General features: G+C 38.3%; 1 protein-coding gene and 1 non-coding gene across 2 annotated transcripts in view; both read left to right on the forward strand.

The window, feature by feature from the left end:
- Window positions 1-21,606, forward strand: part of YME1L1 (YME1 like 1 ATPase) — a 49,610-nt gene that overhangs the window by 9,315 nt on the left and 18,689 nt on the right. Inside the window, exons 2-8 of the mRNA XM_039220505.1 lie at window positions 222-353; window positions 7,639-7,801; window positions 10,220-10,318; window positions 13,110-13,219; window positions 14,938-15,088; window positions 15,591-15,674; window positions 17,649-17,731. Of these exons, the coding sequence (XP_039076436.1) occupies window positions 222-353; window positions 7,639-7,801; window positions 10,220-10,318; window positions 13,110-13,219; window positions 14,938-15,088; window positions 15,591-15,674; window positions 17,649-17,731 (822 nt within the window). The remainder of the gene's footprint in view (window positions 1-221; window positions 354-7,638; window positions 7,802-10,219; window positions 10,319-13,109; window positions 13,220-14,937; window positions 15,089-15,590; window positions 15,675-17,648; window positions 17,732-21,606) is intronic.
- Window positions 6,450-6,585, forward strand: LOC120222626. Its single transcript, XR_005526091.1, has one exon. It is a non-coding gene; the product is annotated as a small nucleolar RNA SNORA36 family (small nucleolar RNA).

Genomic DNA, 21,606 nt, shown 5'->3' on the forward strand with positions numbered 1-21,606 from the left:
TAAAATACTTTGGATTTATACAGCTAGAATACTGTCTTGGAAGCATTTCCCAATTTTCCTCCCACGAGCAATAAATCTGAGTATTTACATTCTTTAACGTATAGTTCTGATCTACAGTGTACGTTTCACTTTTTACAAGTTCCAGATCCTGACAATGAAGAGAATTTTTCTTGTTTTAATTTCAAAAAGCACACCACTTAATTTCAACTTTTATCTTCTAGGTTACAGTTCCTCTGAGTCATCTCATCAATGCCTTCCATTCACCAAAAAACACATCTATATCTGTCAGTGCATCAGCTTCCCAAAACCAGCATCGAGATGTAGCTCCCGAGCACGAGTCTCCTGGCAATGAGGTAATAGTTTTTACCCCAATTGTGTGAGAAACAGCTGTTTTGATTTAGTATGTTGTAACCATGTCTGAAGTGTCCATGTTTAGGCATTTGTAACAAAGTCTTCAGCTTCATCCCCGTTATGATTAAAGGTGTCTATTTCTGGCTTTAATGTGGCAGGGGCACCTGTCTTAGTTGGTAGAGCATGTGACTCTTAATGTCAGGGTTGTCAGTTCAAGCCCCAGGTTGGACATAGAGCCTACTTTAAAAGAAAAAAAATTCATGGGGCACCTGGGTGGCTCAGTCAGCTAAGGGTCCAACTTCAGTTCAGGTCAGAATCTCAAGGTTCATGGGTTTTGGCCCCACATCAGGCTCTGTGCTGACAGCCAAGCCTGGAGCCTGCTTCGGAATCTGTCTCCCTCTCTCTCTGCTCCTTATCTGCTTATGCTCACTCTGTCTTTCAAAAATAAAATAAAACCTTAGAAAAGATTTTAAAAATTGATGTAGCAGTGTGTTTGGTATTCAATTCCTAGATTTCTAATTATGTGCTACCATTTAGATATGTTGTGTAGCTCTGGCAGTAGTCGTGAACCCACAATTAGATGACCATAATTGCCTCCCAAGTTGCAAGGAAGGTAGAATTGTAAGAAGTTACCATCTGCTGCCTTACAGGAGATTTCAGTGTAATTGAACTTTTATAATACAGGGACCTGAAAGTGAAACGTATAAGCTATGAAACTACTTTCATTGTTCAGAGAATTATAAAATCAGTGTTTCCTAGGATACAGGGAATTCCCAGCCTAGGAACCTTTGTGTTCACAAGGTGTATTAATAAGGTAGGTGCATGTAGTTCTGAATACAGTTTTCAGAGAAAACATTATAATCTGTAGTTACATTTCCTAACAACCTTTTTGATCCATAAATAACTTAGTCCTGATCTCAGAGGCTGTGGCAAAGGACACAGGAAGAGTTGACACAATGTTCACTTGTGCTGGGGGGGCTTGGGAGTGAGTCTTAAGATAAAATTTTAGTCAGATGAAAAATTTGTCCTTGACATCTTGATGCTTTCCTTTTTTAATATTTACCTAATTCCTATTGCTTCTTATAGGAAATTCATTGTCTTTTCTACTGTGGTGATCCCATTCTCCTAAATTACAGTCCTAGAGAGCCTGCCTAATGAAAATACCACATGAATCAAAGTTGCTGCATAGAGCAGTATTATGTTCACTTCAGAAATTTGGGAAAGTACTGTGTAGGTGGAAGAAATAAAATTCCCCGGTGATCCTGTTCCCCAGAGATAATGCTGTTACCATTTTGTATGTATATTCCGTGTCTCTTTTCCTCTGGTACTTTTTAATTTTATAATTGGATCATACTGCATATGCTGATTTAGATTATGCTTTGTTAATTTAATAGTCATCATGAACTTGTTAGGCCATTCGTTTTCTGCATCTTTAATGACTTCAGGATGGTCATTGTATGATATCCCCTTACTGGATATTGTTCCCAATTTTGTGTTTCTAGAACATTACCACTTTTACCATTTGTGTTGCTAAATTTTTGAACTATGTCATTAAATGAAATTGCTAGGTCAGGGTCTTCAAAAGTAGCTGAATTCTAGAGGCCAATGTTGAGGTTATGAGTAATGGTGTCAAATACAGAATTGGCTTCTTAATCTGTGATATGCCCTCATTAATCCTGTTGTTCGTTTTTACTGAGTGCTCTTTATTACTGTACAGAAGCTTTTCTTCCTCCTTAAGCATCCAGTCTCATGTCTAGTTTCATATCTACCTTGGACATGCAGATGGCTTTGCTTTCAAGTCTTGCTCATCCAAACACACACAATGCAGGTGTTAGAGCCTTCCTTCATGCCTTTGCTGTCAGACTTCTTGAAATAGCAGTCTGAATGGGTAACTACTTGCTAAACTTTTATTCACGCTGTATCGCATCATAGTTTGGCTACTACTTGTACCATTTTACAGATTTTGCTAAAGTCATTGATTTCCTTTGTGCTAAATATAGGCTGCAAAAAAAAATCCATATGTTATTCAACTTGTCCTGAGCATTTGATCTTACTGAACATTTACTACTTTCAAAATACTCCTGGGGTGCCTGGGTGACTCAATCAGTTAAGACTCTGAGTATTGATTTCTACTCAACTCATGATCTCAGGATTTATGAGATTGAGTCATGCAGAGCCTGCCTGGGATTCGCTCTCTCCTCCTCCAAGATTCGAAATTCTCCCTTGAACTGAGTGATATTACCTTGTTGATAGTGTTTTCTCTTTCTGTTTTGTTGGCTTGTCTTTTTTTTTCCACCCCCTGCAGTGTTTGGTGTGCACTTGTCCTTGCATCTAATTATTGTTATGCACATTCTTCTAAGTTATGTTACCCATTTTCATATCTTCACCTGACATCTAGATCTATATACTCATATATATGCTGTTAACTCCCAAATACATCTCCAACCCTAAATTCTCTTTAAACCTTTGCAGTAATTTATTTAGTGCCTTGTTAAAATGCCCACCTCTCTCACCCCTGGAGAGAGTTTCAGGGACCTCAAAATTAAGATTTCCAGAACTCAACTACTCTCAAATTCCAGTGTATTTCTGCTTACAGTGGATTTAGCCCCTTTTTATCAGGGGCTCTAACTAGGAAAGAGAAACCATGTAGTCATTTGAGCAGTAAAAGTTTTAATGTAAAAAATTAGTGTTATTTTGTAGTTTCCTATTTTTCAAACCCTATTTTTATATGGGATTGGAGTAAGTAGGAGTTGGCTAATAACTCTAAAATCTACAGGACGAGCAGATATAAGGTGTGGCTAATACTCCTGGGACTGAGATCGAGCATCCTGGGAGGAGTCCTCCACCCACAGGCTGCTGTGCTGACCTTGCCGGAGGAGGGCATGGCCTTGGCTCACTGCATGGCAGAGAAATCACTGGTGTCCTGCTCGCTGCACTTGATGGAAATGTGCCGTCTAGGCTACCAGGGAAAGCTGCTCATGGGGATGTCTCTGACTGAAAAATCTACAGGGTACTGTACTGTTGGCCACTGTTTGCTGTGGGAGCCAGGGTTTGGAAAAGCTGTACCAGTGGCAGCCAGATGCTAGCATCACAGTGGGCGTCGCAGACAGGAGCCTGCAGAATGGACACACTGGAACCAGGAAGATAACCACTACTACAGTGTCTCCAGGGCTGTCTACTGACTAAGCTTCACATTGTTCCAGCTGGAAAGAAACAGTATTTACACAGCCCAGATCATTGTTTAGGGAGCCAACAAAAAGGATGAAGAGGAGCTAGGAGACTGTTCTTTTTTCCATCAGCCTTTTCTTACCCAGTTTGTTATCTTTATCTTCTATGTTCTTGGTATAAAACAAAACTAATCATATTAGTTAGAGAAGTATATTCAGACAAGGGACTTTACAATTTGACCATAGCCTGCCTGTCTTTCTTCCTTCCCTTCTGTTTTATTTCTTTTTTTGTGTGCTTAAAAAGATTTCAAGTAGTTACTGTACCCAGTGTAGGACGTGCACTTACAACCCTGAGATCAAGAGTTACATGCTGCACTGACTGAGCCAGCCAGGTGCCCCATGGCCCATCTTTCTAGTTTCTTCTTCTGTCATTGATCTTTGGACTACCTCTCAAACATTCCAGGCCCTTTGATGATAGTTTGTTTGCCCTTTACTCCAAGAGTTCCCATCATTTTGCAAATTAGGTGTTAACTGCAGTGAAGCTTATCTGATGTAGGAAAGTGGTTACTCTGTGTTTTGTTACCAGTTTTTGTTTTAAAAATACCTGTAATATCAGTTATTCAGTTGTATGATAATTGCTGTGTTTAGATGCACCATATTTCTCTTTACATTCCAAGGACCTGACAGCCAGTAAGTACGGGAAATAATTTTAAGTTACAAATCTGCATTTCCCTCTTGAAATCTTTGTACTGTAAATAGACTTGGGAAAAAAAAAAGTAAATAGACTTTTTGGCTTCCCGTTCTTTTTAAAGGTAACTTTTGAAAAGTAGCTTTTGAATATTGTTGTTTTGTTTTCATTGTAATAATATCCTTTCTATTGTTTTTAGTAGTGTAAAGAGCACTTTTTTTTAAGTTTACTTTTGAGAGAACAAGCGTGGGCCTGTGAGCAGGGGAGGGGCAAAGAGAATCGCAAGCAGGCTCCATGCTGTGAGTGCAAATCTTGGGCTTGATCTCACCAACTATGAGATTATGACCTGAGCCAAAATCAAGAGTTGGATGTTTAACAGATGATACACAGAGATATGAAAAAATGCCCAACATAACTCATCATCAGGGAAATACAAATCAAAACCACGATGAGGTCCCACCTCACACCTGTCAGAATGGCTAACATTAACAATTTAGACAACAACAGATGTTGGCAAGAATGCGGAGAAACAGGAACTCTCTTACACTGTTGGAGGGGATGCAAACTGGTGCAACCTCTCTGGAAAACAGTGTGGAGGTTCTTCAAGAAATTAAAAATAGAATTACCCTACAATCCAGCAATAGTAGTAGTAGGAATTTATTCAAAGGTTAAAGGAGTACTGATTAATAGGAACACATGTTCGCCAATGTTTATAGCAATGCTATCAACAATAGCCAAAATACAGAAAAAGTCCAAATGTCCATCAGCTGATGAATCAATAAGAAGTGGTGTATATATACAGTGGAGTATTACACAAGCAGTCGAAGAGAATTCATTAATCTTGCCATTTGCAATTACATGGATGGAACTGGAGGGTATTGTGTTAAGCAAAATTAGAGAAAGACAAACATCATATGACTTTATTTGTATGACGAATTTAACATACTAAACAGATCAACATAAGAGAAGGGAGCAAAAAGAATATAAAAACCAGGAGGGAGACCAAACATAAGAGACTCTTATTTTAAATGTTTAAATTTTTTAATTTTTTTTTTTAAATTTAATTCTGAGAGCAGGGGAGGGTCAGAGAGAGGGAGATACAGAATCCAAAACTGGCTTCAGGCTCTGCGCTAGTTATTAGCACAGAGTCCGATACGGGGCTCGAACCCATGAACCATGAGATCATGACCTGAGCCAAAGTCAGATGTTCAACCGACTGAGCCACCCAGGCACTCCAAGAGACTCTTAAATATAGAAAACAAACAGAAGGTTACTGGAGGGGTTGTGGGAAGATGGGTGGGCTAAATGGATAAGGGGCATTAAGGAATCTACTCCTGAAATCATTGTTGCACTTTATGCTAACTAAGGTGGATGTAAATTAAATAATAAATTAAGAAAAAAAGGAGTTGGATGCTGAAGTGACTGAGCCACCCAGGTGCCCCAGTAGTTTAAAGAGCACCGTTGTTTATTTTTTTTAATTTTTAATTTTTTATTTATTTCTGAGAAAGAGAGAGAGACAGAATGAGCAAGGGAGGGTCAGAGAGAGAGAGGGAGACACAGAATATGAAGCAGGCTCCAGGCTTTGAGCACAGGCTCCAGGCTGTCAGCACAGACCCCGACATGGGGCTTGAACCCACGTACTGTGAGATCATGACCTGAGCCGAAGTCAGACGCTTAACCGACTGGGCCACCCAGGCGCCTCTAAGGAGCACCTTTAAATATTTTACTTCCTCCTGCCTTTCACTATCTTCCTATATCTGTTAGGATATTTCAGATGAGCAAGGCATGATCTTTTCTATTAATCCATACTATCTTGTTGTGAAGTAGGCATATTTCATAATCATTTTACCAATGAGGAAATGGATTCTAATAACATGAATGACTTGTCAGCGTGCCCTGGTAGTTTGGTTAGGCATCTGACTATGGCTCAGGTCATGATCTCTCAGTTTGTGAGTTCAGGCCCCTCATGGGGCTCTGTGACAGCTCAGAACCTGAAGCCGTCTTTGGATTCTCTGTCTTCCTCTCTTTTTGCCACTCTCTTACTCACAGCTGTATCTCTTTCTCTCTCAAAAATAAACATTTAAAAAAGTAAAGAATATGAATGTCTTGTCACAGAGCTAGTGATTGACAAACCCCTGGATATTAATCCAGAGCTTTATAATCCATGGATCTAACTTTATTTTTTTGTGGGTGCAATTGTATGTATCTAACTTCACATCAGTCATCAGAAGCTGTTACTTGATTTCCAAAGTGTTGAGTTCAGTTCAGGGCAGCTCCCCTGTTCTGCTAATTAAACTTTGGAACATTGAAGCCCAGGCTGTGGGAGATGTTTGGATAGGAAGCATTACTCTATTCAGTTTGGTCCCACAGCCTACAGAAGTGAAGAAAAAAAAAAAAAAAGCTGATACTTCAGTGTTTATTTTTCCCATTTCTGCTTAATAGCTCCCATGGACAGGAAAATAATTCATATCTATCCTATCTGTAGGTAGTTGAGAACTGTTTTAATGTGAATTTATTTTCTAAACTGATTTTCACACATTTTTCACCTTGTTCAATTTCCCTCCTTATTAGGTATGGGTAACTATTAAATTTCTTAGCTCAAAGAAGGATCTCAGCAATGAGGCCAGAGGAGTGAGATGTCCTCTAGTAACAGCATACCCTCCCCCCTTTTTTTAATCAAATGGGCTTTTGTTTATTAGAAATTGGAGGAGGCTTTATTTTTTTTTTAAACATTTTTTTAAAATATTTTTATTTATTTCTGGGAGAGAGAGAGACAGCGTGAGCAGGGGAGGGTCAGAGAGAGAGGGAGTCACGGACTGAAACAGGCTCCAGGCTCTGAGCTGGCAGTCAGCACAGAGCCCGACGCGGGGCTCGAACCCACGAACCGCGAGAACATGACCTAAGCGAAAGTCGGACGCTAAACCGACTAAGCCACCCAGGCGCCCCTGGAGGAGGCTTTAAATGTCCATAACTTTATAATACCATTGGAAAAAAGGTTGTTGTTTTTTTTTTTTTTAATGTTTTATTTATTTCTAGGAGAGAGAGAGAGACAGCGTGAGTAGGGGAGGGTCAGAGAGAGAGAGAGAGAGTCACAGACTCTGAAACAGGCTCCAAGCTCTGAGCTGGCAGTCAGCACAGAGCCCGACGTGGGGCTGGAACCCACGAACCGCGAGATCATGACTTGAGCGAAAGTCGGACGCTCAACCGACTAAGCCACCGGGCACCCCAGTATTTTTAACCTTTGTCAAACTTCACATGATTGATCTCCATAAAACTAGAACTATAAAAATATTGTACCAATTTAGTTTTTAAATATGAGGAGAGAAATCAATACATTTGTTACACTTTGAATATCCATATTATTTCAACTGATAAGAATTCTTTGAGTTAAATATCTTGAGAATAATGCAATCTTGGTTGACTCCTTTCCAGCCTGTACTTAATTTAAGAGACCTTGGATTATCTGAATTAAAAATTGGACAGATTGATCAACTGGTAGACCGTCTACTTCCTGGATTTTGTAAAGGCAAGAGCGTCTCTTCCCATTGGCATACATCTCATGTCTCCGCACAGTCCTTCTTTGAAAATAAATATGGTAAGTTAGTGTGTTTTTTGTTTCAATGTAAGTAAGCAGTTGTTATTAATGGTTTAACACGTAGCTTTTATTTCTTTTTAATGTTGTTTATTTATTTATTTTTAGAAAGTCAGAAACAGTGTGACGAGGGGAGGAGCAGAGAGAGAGAAAGAGAGAATCCCAAGTAGGCTCCACACCGTCAGTGCAGAGTCCAATGCAGGGCTCGAACCCACGAAACTAAGATCATGACCTGAGCAGAAAGTGAGAGTAGGACCCTTAACTGACCAAGCCACCCAAGCGCCCCAGCAGATCGCATTTATTAATGTTTACTGTGTGTCGGGTTCTTTCCTGAGTTTGTTTGTTCTTTCTTTTATAACTTTTCATATTGAAGTAATTTTATATTTATAGAGAAGTTGGAAAATAGTACCGAGTTCCTATATATCCTTCAGTTGACTTCCCCTAATGGTAACTGCTTACTTAACCATGGTGCATTCATCAAAACTGAGAAATGAACATTGGTATGATACCTTTAATGAAACTGTAGACTGTATGTAGACTACCAAATTACTAAATTCCTGGTTTTTCCATTAGGGTTCTTTATTCGTCCCAAGATGTAATATAGCATACAAAACAGATTTTATAATAGTGAAATGTTATTTTAATTTTAGGTGACAAACCTTATTGGATTCCAGTTGCCAAACTAATTTCTGAGAATACCTTGAAGAAATAGTTATCGTCCTTTTTTGAATAGAATGTGTGTATATTTTCTTATTTAAATCTTGTAACAATCCAGTATTATAATGAGTGGGTAGTTTGTTAAAAGGATTTCTGCTTCATGAATTTCTTTTTGGATGATACCTGAACAGTGAATCTTGGACCTTATCAAAAATACTTGTTTTAGTGGCATGTTGATAGTTCAGTTGGTTAGCGTCTGAGCCTTGATTTCAGCTCAGGTCATGATCTCACAGTTCATGAGATTGAGCCCTGTGTCAGACTCTGTGCTGAATATGTAGAGCATACTTGGGATTCTCTCTCCCTCTCTCTCTCTCTCTCTCTCTCTCTCTCTGTCTCATGCTGTCTCTCTCCCCCTTCTTCTCCACCTCTCCCTCTCCTTGTGTCTCTCAAAATGAATTTTAAAAACCTGACAAAAAAAATACTTGTTTTATATTGATGGAAGAACATATGTTAAAAAATGAGTACAAACTATAACACAGAAGTTCAGGTTTAAATTGTTTTGTGATAAAGGATTGATTTGAAGCTGTAGGTTGGATATCCTGAATTCATTTACTAATTCTTCATTGTATTTTTGCCTTTATTTCATATAAGGGTTGTGAGGAAAAGGTGAACTTTTTGAGCTTGGGGGCTTGGAGTAAAAATCTGCTTCTCTTATTTTTTACGCTCTACTACGTCCTTCCTCAGAGAAGTCCCGAGGCTTAGTGGTTAAGGGTGAGGAGTAGACCAGGATCAAACTCAGTCCTGAGACTGAGGACCTGTGGCATTTACTTCATTCCTCTACACTGCTGTTTCCTCATATGAAGCCTGAGGAAGAACTCCTTATCTCACTTTGTAGGATCAAATGAAAGAATCAAACTAGTTTACTTAGCCCAAAGGACTTCACTCCTTGGCCCATAGTAAGTGTCCAGCGGAGTTAAATTTTTGTTCCTATCATTGAGGTAGGGTAGTAGTAGTATTACCTTTGCTCCTTTGGCTTGTGTATTTGCATTTCCTTTTAAAGTTGTTCCTGTTCCTGACAGCTGTGTTCTTGGCTTAGGCAGGGAGAGGTAGGTATTCAGAAGGAGTTTCTTGATGTGACTATAGGATTCCTAGAAACATTCCTGAACTCTTCCTTGGGATCTAGGCATAGATAAGAATCAGTTTCTATTGCTGCTGTTTCCTTTTCCCCTTGGCTCATGGATTTAAAGTGTGATGGGCCCATTAGTCAACAGTAGGAGTTACAAGGATCACCAGCATTCCTGGCTTGCAGCTGTGGAAAGAAGTCTGTTTGTACCCAGTGACCTGGAGCTTTGAGAGACAAAGATTCCCGTGCTCCTGCTTTACAGTGTTTACTCATCACATTATTCATTTGAGTGTTTGAAATTGTCTCTAGGAAATAGCAGTTCTTTTTGTGCTTTTGACTAACAGGAGCATTAGCTCAGCATATATTATCTGTTACCTTTTGGTTTGAATTTAATTTCATTGGCAGACAGGGTCCATCTACCAGGTAAAAAAGATAATCAAAGGGATAAGTGATTGACAAGACAGTCGGGAAGAAATGTAATTAGGTTAGCAGTGCTTTTAGAAACTCTTCAAAGCAAAGCCATATGAACAAATAAAAGGCTAAACTCATATTTTTGTTTTTCTTATATTTGGTAAAATTACTGTAGTTCATGACTTTTAGCTTGGTAACTAGAAAATTTACTTTTTTCAATTTTCCTCCAGGTTACTTAGATATGTTTAGTACTTTACGTTCCTCTTGCCTGTACAGACAACATTCAAGAACTCTTAAAAGTATTTGTTCAGATCTTCAGTACTGGCCAGGTATGTCGCACCTGTATTCACTTTGGAAAAAATTTAAAAAGCTAGATTTATTCAATGGATTCTGATTTGTCTTTCTTAACCATTTTATTGTTTGGTAAGTGTATGAAAAAGACATGTAATGTATTTTAATTGTTATGCTTCTAGGATGTTGTAGAAAGGTAGGATTGAAAGTAAATTTATGGAAAGGGCAACATTTTGATTGTTTTTGCTTACTAGGTAGATGTTTCCTTCCCAGGAAACTTAAGTAAATCAACTGAAAAGCTACTGTGGTATCAGATGAGATAAATGCCTAAAAATCAATATCTTCTATTCTAGCAATAGGTTTTATTTATAATTTCTTCAAAACCCAGTCAATCTTTTATCCTGACAAGAAATTTTTGACCTAATGTATGCACACATCTATACGCGAAACTTTACTGAAGGAATTAAAGAGCTATGGAATCTACAATGAAAGAATGGCACAGTCCTCTCTGAAAGGACTTAGTACTGTAACAGTTTTAATTTAGGCCCAAATTTGTTAATTCTGTGCAACCCCAATCAAAACCGTAAATTCCTGCTGTGAAAATCAAGAAGTTGATTTTAAACTTGGGGTTAGTTACACTGAGGAGCCACCTCACCCTGTTGGCAGGAATGCAAACTGGTGCAGCCACTCTAGAAAGCAGTGTGGAGGTCCCTCAAAAAATTAACACTAGAACTCCCCTGTGACCCAGCAATAGCACTGCTAGGAATTTACCTATGGGATACAGGAGTGCTGATGCATAGAGGCACATGTACTCCAGTGTTTATAGCAGCACTTTCAACAGCAGCAAAATTATGGAAAGAGCCTAAATGGCCACCAACTTATGAATGGATAAAGAAGATCCGGTTTATAGATGCAATGAAATAACTACTCGGCAATGAGAACGAATGAAATCATGCCATTTGCAGTGACATGTATGGAACTGGAAGGTATTATACTGAGTGAAATAAGTCAGAGAAGGAGAGATATCATATGGCTTTCACTCATATGCGCAACTTGAGAAACTGAACAGAAGTCCATGGGGAATGGAAAGGGGAGGAAAAAAAACAGTTACAAACAGAGACAGTGGGAGGCAAACCACAAAAGACTCTTAAATACAGAGAACAAACTGAGGGTCGATGGGAGCATGGGGGAGAGGGAAACTAGGTGATGGGCATTGAGGAAGTCACCTGTTGGGATGACCACTGAGTGTTGTTTGTATGTGAGCCAATTTGACAATAAACTGTATTAAAACAAACAAATAAATAAACATGGGCTTAGTAAAATGTGGTGCCTGGCTGGCTTAATCATAGGGTTACAAGGTCAAGAGATTACTTATAAATAAATAAAATAAACAAATGAACTAGGGCCTAAACAAGAGGGAAATCAGATCCCTTTTTTAAATTTTTAAAATTATAAGTTCCAAATAGGTAAAGGTCTGAACAAAAAATTAAGTCAGTAGACTGCTTTTAAATCCATAGCTTTGGGGTGAAGCTCTCTAATCAAAACACAGTGCTGAAAACCCCAAAGATGAAAAGATAAGGCTACATTAATTTTATAAATTATTACATCAAAAGACAAAGACATTAAAATAACTATTTCAAATACATATGACTTAAAGTTTATAAATATAACATGCATTCTTTTACAAATGAAAATGGGAAAGGCCATGAGTGATCAGTTTGCTAAAGCAATAAAATATTCAACGAAAGAAATTTTTTCACAAACGGTCTCCTCATAACCTGAAATGCAAATGAAAGCAACTCCCTACTTTTTGCTTATCAGATTTGTACAAATTAAAAACATTTATATTAACCTGGGTTGCAAAGGATGTGGAGAAAAGGATACTCCTATTCATTGGTGGGTATATAAATACATAACAGCTTCTGGAGGGGAATTTCATAGTGTTAAGGAATTCACACCTCACAGTTTCACGTTTAAGAATTTAGTCTACTTGTGCTAAAAGATGATATGTACAAGAATTATAAGTACAGCATTTTTGTTTATTTTTAATTTTTAAAAAATTTTTTTCAATGTTTTTTATTTCTGAGAGAGAGACTGAGAGACAGCGTGTGCAGAGGAGTGTCAGAGAGAGGTAGACACAGAATCCGAAGCAGGCTCCAGGCCCTGAGCTAGCTGTCAGCACAGAGCCCGACTCGGGACTTGAACCCAAGAACTGTGAGATCATGACCTGAGTCAAAGTCGGACACTTAACTGACTGAGCCACCCAGGCGCCCCAAGTGCAGCATTTTTAGCAATAAGAAAACAGCAAGCAACTATTGTCCACAGTAGAAAAGTTGTTGAATATTCAAATTGCTCTACACTGATAAATTGGAAAAATATTAACAGCCATCAAATTGAATGCATCGTCTGATCTGTTCTGAAAGATGTCTAGGGTATAGTGTTTAGTGAAAGAAGACAATTACAAAAAACTGTATACTATTTTTATAGAAAGAGCATGTGTTAAAATACATAGAAGTGTAGTCATGAAATTGTTAGTTGGTTACTTCTGGGCAGCAGGATTGGGGTTTGAGGATTTAGACCATGACCTATATTTGATACTCGTCAGTGGACTTTTTTTTTTAACTCTTTAAAATTACCAAGAAACTGTAAAGTTATAGATTCAAATCCAATTTGATGAGTTTTAATTACTAGTATAGTGAAGTGTCAAGCAAAGAACTTTGTTAAAAACTGATACAGTAAATTAGGATGTACATCATGTCATTTTTAAATCTTAGGCATTTCTCTTATAAAAATTTACAATGAGAAGTAAACGTGATACTGTTTCTTCAGTTTTCATGCAGTCTCGGGGTTTTAAAACTTTGAAATCGAGAACACGACGTCTACAGTCCACCTCTGAGAGACTAGCAGAAACACAGCAAATAGCGCCATCATTTGTAAAGGTAATTAGACCTCTTTTTGTTTGAAAAAGCAATAAGTCTCAAATTATTAAGATGAGACCCCTCATGATCTGATTTCCTTTACTGGCCAATTGATTTTCTAAAAGATTCATAACCTGTGTCAAGTCATTACACCTACCTCTCTTCTGAGTTCCAATCATGTCTCTCCATTGGCCTGTTAGATATGTCCCTTTGTCCTTTTCCCTACGAACCCAACCTGCCTGTGTGTTCTCTGTGTTCATGAATAGCATCCATCCAAGCTAGAAACCTGACGATCAACTTTGATTTGTTCATCTTCTCTCTCCTCTCACATCCATTAATCACTAAAGTCCTATTGATTCAGCCTCTTAAATATTTCTTGGGTCTGTCTCTATTCATCCCTAATTCCACTCTACAGATAAGCTTTAACAGTTATTGCCCAAGTGACTCTAATGTACATGTATTTAATCTCCTTGCCTTTAGTTTTGCTACCTTCAGGGTAGCCTCCAGAGTGCCACCCAGCCACCCTTCTAAAATGTAATGATGTCATAACTGTATTCCTCTGCTTTATTGTCCGATTCGTGCCATAGTACACAGGACATTTCATCATTTGGCCCCTTCCTACTATTTTTCTGTTTTCATCTTCAGTGTGGCATCCCCTCCGAACCTCCACCCTATTCCTCTCTTGGCATGTTTAAGTCCTGTTATACAGGATTGCTTGTAGTTCTTGAGCACTGAAGGCTTTATTTCATGGCTCTGTCAACTTGTTTATGCTTTATATTCCCTGTGGTTTAGAAATCCTGTTCTTGAGGTGCTGGATGGCTTAGTCATTCAAGCACTCGGCTTTGGCTTGTGTCATGATCTCACAATCCCGAGTTTGAGCCCTACATTGGGCTCATTGCTCTTAGTGCAGACCCCACTTCAGATCCCCTTTCTCTCTGCCACTCCCCTTCTCAAAAATAAAAACATTAAAAAAATTTAGAAATCCTATTCTCTAATGCCTTTTCTGACTTCCTGAGGTAGCGTTTATTTTACCAAACCTAGAATGTTAACATTTTAACAAATTAATTTCAATAAATTGGTTATTTGTATCTCTCCCAAGTAAGACTGAGAACATTCAAATCATTGGTTATTTACCTTTACATTTTCAGAAATTCTACAAGGTCAAGTATATAAAAGATGCTCAGTAAACCTTTAATAAATTGATGAGGTTTTCCCCTACTAGAGATAAAGGAGTGTGACCATCACACCATTAGAACCCTAAGTCCACTTGTGACCTACTATTTTCACTATAGTGTTCTTTTTTGTTTATTACTTTGTTTGTTGGAGAGAGAGTGTGTGTGAGCAGGGGCAGAGAGAAAAGGAGACACGGAATCCAAAGCAGTCTCCAGGCTCCGAGCTGTCAGCACAGAGCCTGACACAGGGCTTGAGCCCACAAACTGTGAGATCATGACCTGAGCTGAAGTTGAATGTTTATCCATCTATTCCAGCCTGCCACCCCTCAGTATAGTATTCTTACAGATGGTTTCTTTATGTAAACTGATTGACACAAGTGTAAGGTGCAAAGTTAGTTTTCTAGCCATTTAAGTAATTTATTGGTGAGTATTAATTGTAATTCTTCACATGGACAATAAAAATTAGAAATTCTGGATTTTTTGAATGAATTTTTCTGTGAGTTGTCATTTTATTTTGGGGCCGTGTTATTTATATAGTTAGTACTGATGTGTTGTGTGTATATTTAGGGGTTCCTTTTGCGGGACAGAGGATCAGATGTTGAGAGTTTGGACAAACTCATGAAGACCAAAAATATACCTGAAGCTCACCAAGATGCATTTAAAACTGGTTTTGCAGAGGGTTTTCTGAAAGCTCAAGCACTAACACAAAAGACCAATGGTAAGTTGCTTTGACCCCATTCATATTGGGAAGACACCTAAAAGGAAGTCATAGCACAGAGCCTGATGCGGGGCTCAAACCCACGAACCACGAGATCATGACTTGAACTGAAGCCACGCATTTAACTGACTTTGCCACCCAGGCACCCCCAAGGAAGTCATAGCCCTATCTTTAAATGATTATAAATATTTTTTCTAACAATTATCCACTTTTACATTGCTTATATCGTTATATTTGTAACGTAAGCTGTGTCAGAATAGAAATAATCTACTGACACCCTGTTTTTGAGAACCAAAATCAAGGACAAAGCCTGAGTGGCTTTGTGATGTTTTGATAACGGGGTGCTGAGAAGAAAACACGGAAGTTCTACAAAAGAATGCCACATTCCCAAACCGCATATGATGAAATAGGATTTCCACCAGTAACTCAGTATTTGGTTTTTGTCAAGCTGTCCTTTCTCATTGATGTCACTTAAGTTAAGGCTTTTTCTTTCTCATTCCAGATTCTCTAAGACGAACTCGCCTGATTCTCTTCGTTCTGCTGCTGTTTGGAATTTATGGACTCTTAAAAAACCCATTTTTATCTGGTAATGGCTCTTTTTATTTTTCTGACTTTTTTAATCTTTTAAATACTTGATTTTTTTTATTTGATTGTTAGTCTGCCTAAGACTTAGGAGAGAGAAAACATATATAGATGTAGTGTCTAGGCCTCTTGTTTCTACTAGTCAATACTTCACAGATTGGTTCAATTTGAGTTTTGTTTTGGTTTTTTTTTTTTTTTTGCATCTGAAGGAGAAAAGTTTTAATCTTTTATCATTGTATGCCATCTGCATTATCAGAGGGCTTATATTTACATTGCTTTGTGGATTACAGGAAAAGTTCTTCAGACACTGTAGAAATTTCAAGTTTGACTTGGGAAAATAATATTTTGTTAAATTTTAAAGTTTATGTTAGAGCAAAAATATTAGTAGTTAGGTTTCCTGCAGTCCTAGAAAATAATACCTGTCCAATGATACAATTTGTAAAACATGGAGAAGAATTTTATGATAGCAGTACAAAGTGAAATAGTTCTCTATTTCAATGATATATGAATAAATCTATGCACAATTATATATTATTAAAAATTGGTTTCAATGAGTTCCATATTTTCTTGGCTTGCCAGTCGAAAATGAAATGTCAGTTGTAAGTGGTTCTGGTTGCTTTTTCACCTCTTCAGTGTTTACCCTGTGTTCTCTCTATTCTTTATGTTTGATTACCTTGAGAGGAAAAAACTGCTAAGAATATCAGTTGACCTGGATCAGGATTCAACTCAGGACTTGCATAGAACCCCAGATACTTTAAGTTTTTGTGGCATCAAACCTGAGATGAAATTTTAACATCCAGGAATATTCTTTTTATATCTAGAGTCACCTTGTCTGACCTCCTTATTTTCAAAACAGAGCCATGATAGGTGTAGTAGGTGATATCGGTAGGGTGGGATGAACTCTGGTCATTCCTATATGTTTCTTAATTTATTTTTCTCCTCTTAATCTCTAATGTTAAATAAAACATAATGTTAAAATTTGAAGTGAATTGCCTTTGAGTAATTAATTTCTTACAAGTTTCAAGTGGTTCAGCTGCAAATTTTGCATTTCTATTACGTTAATCTATATACATTCTTTTTTAAGAAAAAATTATTTCCTTAGAGAAGACACATGCACATGCACATGCAGGGGAGGTGCAATGACTTAATGATGTCATTGCTGATCTATCATCTAGGGGCAAGTAATAACAGTTCCTAGAGGAAGGAGGGTATATCAGAAATGAAATAATCTCGGGGCGCCTGGGTGGCTTAGTCGGTTGAGCGTCCGACTTTCGCTTGGGTCATGATCTCGCGGTTCGTGGGTTCGAGCCCCGCGTCGGGCTCTGTGCTGACTGCCGGCTCAGAGCCTGGAGCCTGCTTCAGTCTGTGACTCCCTCTCTCTCTGACCCTCCCCTGCTCACGCTGTCTCTCTCTCTCTCCTAGAAATAAATAAAACATTAAAAAAAAAATTTTTTTTATAAAAAGAAATGAAATAATCTCTTTTAAGGTTCACCCTTTTTAAAAACAAATGCTAGTGCCAGCTTTTATTCTAGGTTTAAGGCAGTATATTTCCTGGTATACATCACTGACAGTTTGTATCAGGATAATTTAATGTTAAAAATGCAAAGTCTTGGGGCTTTTCCTAAATCCGCAAATCAGAAGTTCTGGGCCACGGACTGGGAGCTTGCATTAACACATATCTCCAGCGATTTTTATGCACAGTGGAATTTGAGAATGATCGGTCCAAATCTCTATTGTTAGATATTATAGGAGAAGAGGGAAATACTGTTTCATTTTAATTAGAAGGTACAAAGATATCATTTTAATGAGAGTCATTTATTCGTTGAACATGGTCTAGAAATCCAGTGGACCTAGTTTCATACTTCACTGAATGTGAACTTTGATATAATTTTTCTGTGCTTTCTTACATCTGAAAAATAAGGTGGTTGGAATTTGATGACTCTACCAAAGATATAAGCATTTTGTTTCCTCTCTCTAGTCCGCTTCCGGACAACAACAGGGCTTGACTCTGCAGTAGATCCTGTCCAGATGAAAAATGTCACCTTTGAACACGTTAAAGGAGTAAGTTAAGAAGTTTGCCTTGCTTTCTTCAAACATTATCTAATTATGTAGAGCCAATATTTGATTTTAAAGGCATAAAATAGAAAAAATATATATATATTGGTCTCTACTTCAAGTTCCAGGCACTAAAACTCTTGTAATTCCTTAAGTGACATGAGTACTAGGTGCATTTTTGGTTCTACAGTTTAGTCTTTGACCCCGATTTCTGACACAGGGCTTTGTAATCCCTTGGAATTTATCGGGTGCTACCACTGTCTTTGGTATTGAGGCACCTCTGGGTGAGCTCCTGGATGGGGACTAGCTGTTAGAAGAGACCAAGTCATCATTAGAACTTAGATATTGGGATAAAAGAAATAAAACAAATCTCTCCCTTCATGGATTTTAATTCTAACAGAAACTGGACAATGATACGGCCTATAAGGAAATAATAGAGTATGTTCCAAAGTGACAAAGTGTTATGGGAATAAATAGAGCAGGGAAAGAAGATCGGGAGTTCTGAGAGAAAAGTCACAGATTTAAATGGTGATATTCATTGTATGGTTCAGAAGTTGACATTTGAGTGAACATTTAAAGAAGGTAAAGTAAACCATGGATTTTTTTTTCTAATATTTGAAGTAATCTCTACACCCAATGTGGGGTTTGAACTAACAACCCTGAGATCAAGAGTCTCACCCTCAGGGGCTCCTGGGTGGCTCAGTTGGTTGAACGTCCGACTCTTGAGTTTGACTCAGGTCACAATATTCACAGATTCGTGGGGCCGAGTCACATGTCAGGCTCCGTACTGAGTGTGGAGCCTGGTTAAGATTCTCTCCCTCTGTCCCTCTTGTGTTCTCTCTCTCTCTCAAATAAAGTAAAAATAAAACCACAACATAAATTCATTAAGCCCCTCCAATTATATTTGAAATATTCCTTATTAAAAGAAAAAAAAAAAGAGGCACATGCTCTACCAACTGAGCCAGCCAGGTGCTGCTAAACCATGCATGTATTTGAGCAAAGAACATTCCTAGCCAGAGGAACATGGAGAGCAAGGACCCTGAAGAGCTAACGTGCCTGGCTTGGTGATTGACCAATGAAAAGGCCACTTGTAATATGCAACAGAATAAGAGTTCTTCCCCTTCCATACTCTGTTCCCTATGTAAGCATAAATACTTGTCACATACTCAACTATTAGGGAATAAAGTGTCAGTAGTCACTATGCTGGTTTTATACCAAGTAGTCCTTCCCTTTGCAATTTAAACAGCCGTGAACCCTGTTGGAATTGTGACAAGGGAATCATTGAGGAGGAGGCTGGTGCAGTGAGTATTTGAAAATTTGACTCCTTAGTGCAGAGGGCCCTTCTCATTGTGTTTAAGGTGTGCAGAGAGCCTGCATGATACTAAACCTGTACGGAGGCGATGGTCCGCAAGGCAGTCTCGCTTTCTTCCTCCAATATACAGACTTCATTTCTTAATAGCCCACACTTGTGGAATGAGTCCATTTCTGACAACAAAGCTAAAGAAGACATGCTGATAATACTAGAAATGGGAACATCACAGGGGTGCCAGAGAGGCTCAGTCCATTGAGTGTCCAACTCTTGATTTCAGCTGAGATTATGATCTCACAGGTGCATGAGATCAAGCCCCACGTTGGGTTCTGTGCTGACAGTGCGGAGCATGCCTGAGATTCTCTCTCTCTCTCTCTCTCTCTCTGTCTCTCTCTCTGCTCCTCCCACTGCTCGCACACTCTCACTTTCTCTCAAAATATAAACATTAAAAAAAATGGGTATATCACAGAGTTTTCAGATTGTCCCAGTGTTTTCTGTGGTAGTATAAACAAATACTCTAATTATTGCTATTTTATATTACTGTCGTTGCTATGAAATATAAATTTATCTAAATTTATATGTAGATGTATATAAATGTTCATATATAGATATCTATAAATGTTATATATATTTATATAGATATGTATACGAATGTTATAGTTTATAACATTTACCATAATAGGTATAACATTAGGTGGTACCTGTGGTCAATTTTACAAAGTCTTTTTTTTTTTTACGTTTATTTATTTATATTGAGAGAGGGAAAGAAAGGGCAAGCATGCGAGCTAGGGAAGGGCAAAGAGAAAGAGAGAATCCCATGCAGGCTCCTTACTGCCAGCACACTGCCCAAGACGAGGGGCTCAAACCCTCGAACCGTGAGATCATGACCTGAGCCGAAACCGGAGTTGGAGGCTCTACTGACTGAGCCACCATGTGCCCCAGTTTTACCAAGTCTTAGAGAGCTAGCATAGGAATGTCATTTCCTTGCTTAGAATGTCTGGTTTCACAGGAGTAATTTTATATGTAGCTGCCATAAAAATATGAATAAGACTTTTATAGCTCATTCATTGTCTTGATCCCCCTAAACTCTGGTTTCCTATATAGATTTTATGTACCTCAGTTGGGAATTCTCTTACCACAGAGTCTGGGAAGAGAAATTGTAATTTGAGTAGCAGATGACATCTAATCTGTTTTCTTTTTTTTCCCTATAATTCCAAGTTATCTGTTCCCTTGACCAAATGTATTTTGGTCTTCTTTTAGTATATGGATATCTTTGAATATTTAAAAATTTTATTTTATGTTAATGAAGTACCAAATCTCTTTTTAATCATAAATGTTATTGAAGCTTAGCATTCACAGACCTACACAAATCATAAATCTGTATCTTTTTTCTTTTTTTTTTTTTACAGATAGTTTGTTGTCTAGTCGGTTTCCATATAACACCTGGTGCTCATCCCCACAAGTGCCCTCCTCCATGCCTATCTCCCCGCCCCCCGTACCCATGAGTCCTCAGTTTGTTCTCAGCATTCAAGAGTCTCTCATGGTTTGCCTCTCTCCCTTTCCCCCACCATTTCTCCCCTTCTTCTCCCCCATGGTCTTCCGTTAAGTTCCTCCCAATCCTCCTATACGTGCAAACATATGATATTTGTCCTTTTCTGCCTGACTTATTTCGCTCAGCATAACACCTTCAAGGTCCATCCATGTTGCTACACATGGCCAGATTTCATTCTTTCTCGTTACCATGTAGTATTCCATTGTATAGATAAACCACATCTTGATCCATTCGTCTGTTGATGAACACTTAGGCTCTTTCCATGTTTTAGCTATTGTTGAGAGTGCTGCTATGAATATTGGGGTCCATGTGCTCCTCCTATGCATCAGCATTTCTGTATCCCTTGGGTAAATTCCTAGCAGTGCTATCTACACATTCAATGCAATTCCAATCAAAATTGCACCAGCATACTTCTCAAAACTAGAACAAAGTATCCAAAAATTTGTATGGAACTACAAAAGACCCCGAATAGCCAAAGTAATACTAAAGAATAAAACCAAAATGGGAGGTATCACCATCCCAGACTTTAGCCTCTACTACAAAGCTGTCATCATCAAGACAGTATGGTATTGGCACAAAAACAGACACATAGACCAATGGAACAGAATTGAGAACTCAGAAGTGGACCCAAAAGTATACAGCCAACTGATCTTTGACAAAGCAGGAAAGAATATCCAATGGAAAAAAGCGTTTTTAACAGATGGTGTTGGAAGAACTGGACAGCAACATGCAGAAGAATGAAACTAGATCATTTTGTCACACCATACACAAAAATAAACTCAAAATGGATAAAGGACCTGAACGTGAGACAGGAAACTATCAACACCCTAGAGGAGAAAGCAGGAAACAACCTCCTTGACCTCCACCGCAGCAACTTCTTGCTTGACACATCCCCAAAAGCAAGAGAATCAAGACCAAAAATAAACGATTGGGACCTCGTCAAGATTAAAAGCTTCTGCACGGCAAAGGAAACAACCCACAAAACTAATAGGCAACCAATGGAATGGGAAAAGATAGTTG

Source organism: Hyaena hyaena, unplaced genomic scaffold (genome assembly GCF_003009895.1).
Source record: "Hyaena hyaena isolate Hyena2069 unplaced genomic scaffold, ASM300989v1 scaffold_896, whole genome shotgun sequence".
Classification (NCBI taxonomy): Eukaryota; Metazoa; Chordata; class Mammalia; order Carnivora; family Hyaenidae; genus Hyaena; species Hyaena hyaena.